The sequence below is a fragment of the Branchiostoma belcheri genome, unplaced genomic scaffold (assembly GCF_001625305.1).
Source record: "Branchiostoma belcheri isolate BF01 breed outbred unplaced genomic scaffold, Haploidv18h27 scaffold66, whole genome shotgun sequence".
NCBI lineage: Eukaryota > Metazoa > Chordata > Leptocardii > Amphioxiformes > Branchiostomatidae > Branchiostoma > Branchiostoma belcheri.
In genome coordinates, this window is record NW_017804309.1 from 857,769 (window position 1) to 861,606 (window position 3,838).

At 40.3% G+C, this 3,838-nt stretch overlaps 1 protein-coding gene across 3 annotated transcripts in view; it reads left to right on the plus strand.

The window, feature by feature from the left end:
* Positions 1-1,905, plus strand: part of LOC109483708 (putative deoxyribonuclease TATDN3) — a 3,099-nt gene extending 1,194 nt beyond the window's left edge. For all 3 annotated transcript variants that reach the window (XM_019786750.1, XM_019786751.1, XM_019786752.1), the window contains 7 exons: positions 74-136; positions 244-321; positions 721-752; positions 915-970; positions 1,089-1,201; positions 1,397-1,477; positions 1,748-1,905. In XM_019786750.1, the coding sequence (XP_019642309.1) occupies positions 74-136; positions 244-321; positions 721-752; positions 915-970; positions 1,089-1,201; positions 1,397-1,477; positions 1,748-1,891 (567 nt within the window). In that variant the 3' untranslated portion in view covers positions 1,892-1,905. The remainder of the gene's footprint in view (positions 1-73; positions 137-243; positions 322-720; positions 753-914; positions 971-1,088; positions 1,202-1,396; positions 1,478-1,747) is intronic.
* Positions 1,906-3,838: the final 1,933 nt, after the last annotated feature.

The following is a 3,838-nucleotide window of genomic DNA, read 5'->3' on the forward strand; positions in this document are numbered from 1 at the left end:
ATTTGTTTATGCTATGTCTTATTTTGTTTTTTTCTTCCTTGAACCCAAATCATGAATGCTCAATATTTTCCAGGACCTTGGGCAAGTGGAACCAGTGATAGGAGATAATGTGGAAAAGTTAGTTGGTATTGGTGAGGTACGTTTTTCACTATTAATGTCTATTTATTGACTTCCCTGATGTCAGTTATTCCTTGTAAAAATGTCCTGTGTTCAACATTTGGTCCTTTGTGTTTTATTGTACAGGTTGGTTTGGACTTCACACCATTCAACGTAAAGGGTGACTCTGACAAAGACGTGCAGAGACAGGTGTTTGCAAGGCAGGTGAGATTCGGCACATGGGATAAATGTACTTAAGGTTTTCATCTAATCTCTAAGCAGGCGTTGAAGCACAAAATTTTAAAGTTTCATCTGTTTTTACTGTACTCTACCCTGTCAGAAAACCAGCAGATCATGCCAGCGGTGCCAATGTTGACTCTAAAGTGCTTTATGTTTTGCAGCAATCCTGGAGTACAACCAGTAAGGATACTTAAAGTTTAGGATCCAGGGTAAAGTGGATTAATACTGGTTTACTACTGTTGTTTAAATGCTACAGCAGAATTTTGGTGGAAAGGAAGTTTATTTTCAGTGCACAGATTCCTTCAAAATTGTTTCTACTCATGTCACAATAGACATGCTCCTTGTAGATTGCTCTAGAATGATTTTCTTGATTTGCATCTTCAGATTGACTTGGCCAAGAAGCATGATTTACCAGTGTAAGTTAACAGTTTTCTACGTTCCTTTTTCACAGCAGACACTAGCACTCACCTGTCTTTTTGTTGTTGTGTGAAACAGATTTTGTGCTACCTGTTTTTCTCACATCAAAAATATTACTATGTATGTAGATGTCATCATAATTTCATTTACATGTTCCACAGAAATGTGCACTCACGCTCTGCAGGGAGACCTGTTATTCAGCTGCTGAAAGAACAAGGTACATTGTACTTGACATGTTTTTTCAACCTATATTGCATTATATTCACAACTGGATACATTTATTATGTCATTGTCTTTCAAGTCGACTAAAACGGCACTCTGCCTTTCTTGCCCAGGTGCCACCAAAGTGCTGCTGCATGCCTTTGATGGGAAGGTGTCTGTAGCTCTGCAGGGGGTCCAGAGTGGGTACTTCTTCTCTGTTCCTCCCTGCATTGTCAGGAGTGAACAGGTGGGTTTTCTGTCTTAGTTCAGCTTCTGCATAATCTGAGTTTAGGCACCAGTTTCCTTATATTGCAACTAAAACCTTTGTTTTCAGTAATTTTTGTGATCCTTACAAATAGGATTAAGTAATATTTCTTACAATACAGAAGATTCTGGATAATATTGATTTTAAAAGTTTGGAGCTTGAATGTCCGTCATGCAGAAACAGAAGCTTGTGAAGGCCATCCCCCTGGATAACCTGATGCTGGAGACAGACTCACCTGCACTGGGGCCTGTCAAAATGGTAAGCCTGGGGAAATATGTGTTTCTGGTTATGTAACCATCCCCAGCAAGTACCAAGCAAACCTAGCTTTTTTTGGGAGTTGACTGCCGGCAAGGGACATAACATTTGACATCTCAGTTACTCACTCACTCATTGATCTGGCATCTGAGTGATGGAAACATTGCAGAATTGTTTTTCAACATGTTTCCTTTCTGAAATATACTTGTGCTTGTACAATGTATGTTGACAATACTAGTGTCCTGGTACATTTTAGTATTCCTTGTCTTGCAGGAGAGAAATGAACCAATGAACATCAAGGTCTCCTGTGAGCACATTGCCAGGATCAAGGGTGTCTCCATGGAAACCGTGATGCAAGTGACAACACAAAATGCACTCAAGCTGTTCCCCAAGATCAAACAACTTCTTACAAAATAAAGATGAATGTATTATCTCACTTGTCACATCATACTTGTTGACTGTGTATGTGTACAACTGAATTGCAAGGCAATAATTGATTTAGTACTTACTACTGGTGTACAACTATATAAACTTCTTGCCCATTGGTAGAAAAAACTCAGTGCTGAAGACAATTAAGATCCATCAAAACATCTACGCGTAGTTTGCAGAAAGTAAAGGTAAAATAATAGGAAAATATCAGGATCAATGATTTAGATGTTAGATTTAGATGTACAATACCGGTAGTTGGATAAGCCTAAAAACGCGTGAAACACAGAGCCGAACCCTACATCCGCCCTCGAGCGTTAAAGTCGCAGACCACTATAATGGGTCAACTGGTTTAACTGTTATTTTTTCTGACGCAAACGTAGTGCGGTTAAGCATATCAAAAGGAGCACGTCGGCAGAACGTACTGCACCTGCGCGAAACCCGTAATGTATTGTTCGTAGCACTTCGGCAGAACGTCTCATATAAGGTTGTATTTGCGCATATAAGGTTAACATTCCGTCTGTAGTTTCCAAATGTTGTGTTGGAAAAGACATCCTCTGCAACATGGAAAATTCTAATGCAACGTTGACCAAAAATCCAACGAAAACCGGGAAAAATCAGGGTTATGAGCAAGCGCAGTACGTTCTGCCGACGTGCTATCAAAAGGCACGAACAATTCTTCTGAAAGGGCGTGTCTACCAACGCGGATAATACAAGCATGCAGGTCACATTCCGCTGGGCTTATCATAAGGCCATGTTGATTTAATTATATGGATGACATCCTCTGGGAACCCCAAAACTGATGCGCGCGTGCGAATAAAAAAAAAAGTTTTGCACAAAAAAAAAAGTTGCTTTCACTATGAAATCTACGTGGTCAAGAAGGTGGAACAAATGGCACAGAATATGTTATGGCGAATAATCTACTCTTCGAATTCATTTCTTTACATTTTTGTCCCTTTTCCTTTGATTTTGGCATTCTACGACATTGGTATCGTTTCTAAATGTTTTCCTTGCAACTTATGGTATATTTTTGCTCATTTAGCAACTGTTTTGCACGATTTACAGTATGGTTGAAAACTTTTTTTTTTTTTTGGAAACGGCCGAAAATTCATGCGCGCGCGGATGTCATCCATATAATCAAATCAACATGGCCTAATTGGCTCGTCTTTTATCATGTCGGAGCCAACATTCGTTACTGGTGGGACAAAATTGTCTATCAAGTGCGCATCAGGAATATTAATACAATTTTTGGTGCCAACGCTACAATTTCCATATTAATGCGACTTGACTTGTGCTTTCTCTGACTTAAGGACTATAAAACTATCACATCATTAAAAAATTTCTGCCGAAAAATGGCCAAATATGTCAATAAATTGTTTAGCTTAATGTCGATTTTTGGTGCTAAGTTGTGTGTTCTACATCGCTTCATTGTACCAAGGAGGTCCTCCTCGATTGTTCTATGGCCCTTTTTATCTCTATTAGTAAAAATTCCAAATGAGGAAAAGAAAAAGCAGTCCATTTTACAAAGTAGAGCCTGAAACGGCTGCTGTTGTAGATATCTAAGGATAAAGTCCATCATACAACTGGTCTTTCCAGGTCAGATATCCATCTCTATGATTAGCCTCCCGCGCGCATGTCCCACTGCACTGCACTGGCTGATGAGTGATGTTGGCGCCCAAACCGGTCATCAGCATATGAATGAGCGGCCTTCATTGGCTGCAGGGTTAGTTTACTAAATAAAGGCAAGGGAGCAACACCCACTTCCTTAAAATTCTCAGCGTGCACAGTCACTTTGAGCTGGCAGGGAAATTTCAACGTTGACTTGTTGAACAGCTGCTTCACGATCGACGCTCCGACGTGACCCCGAGACGTCCAACCAACGTGCGTACACCTGTGACAGTGACGCTTCTGGTGCCGATAGACCTGGTAAGTCGTCCA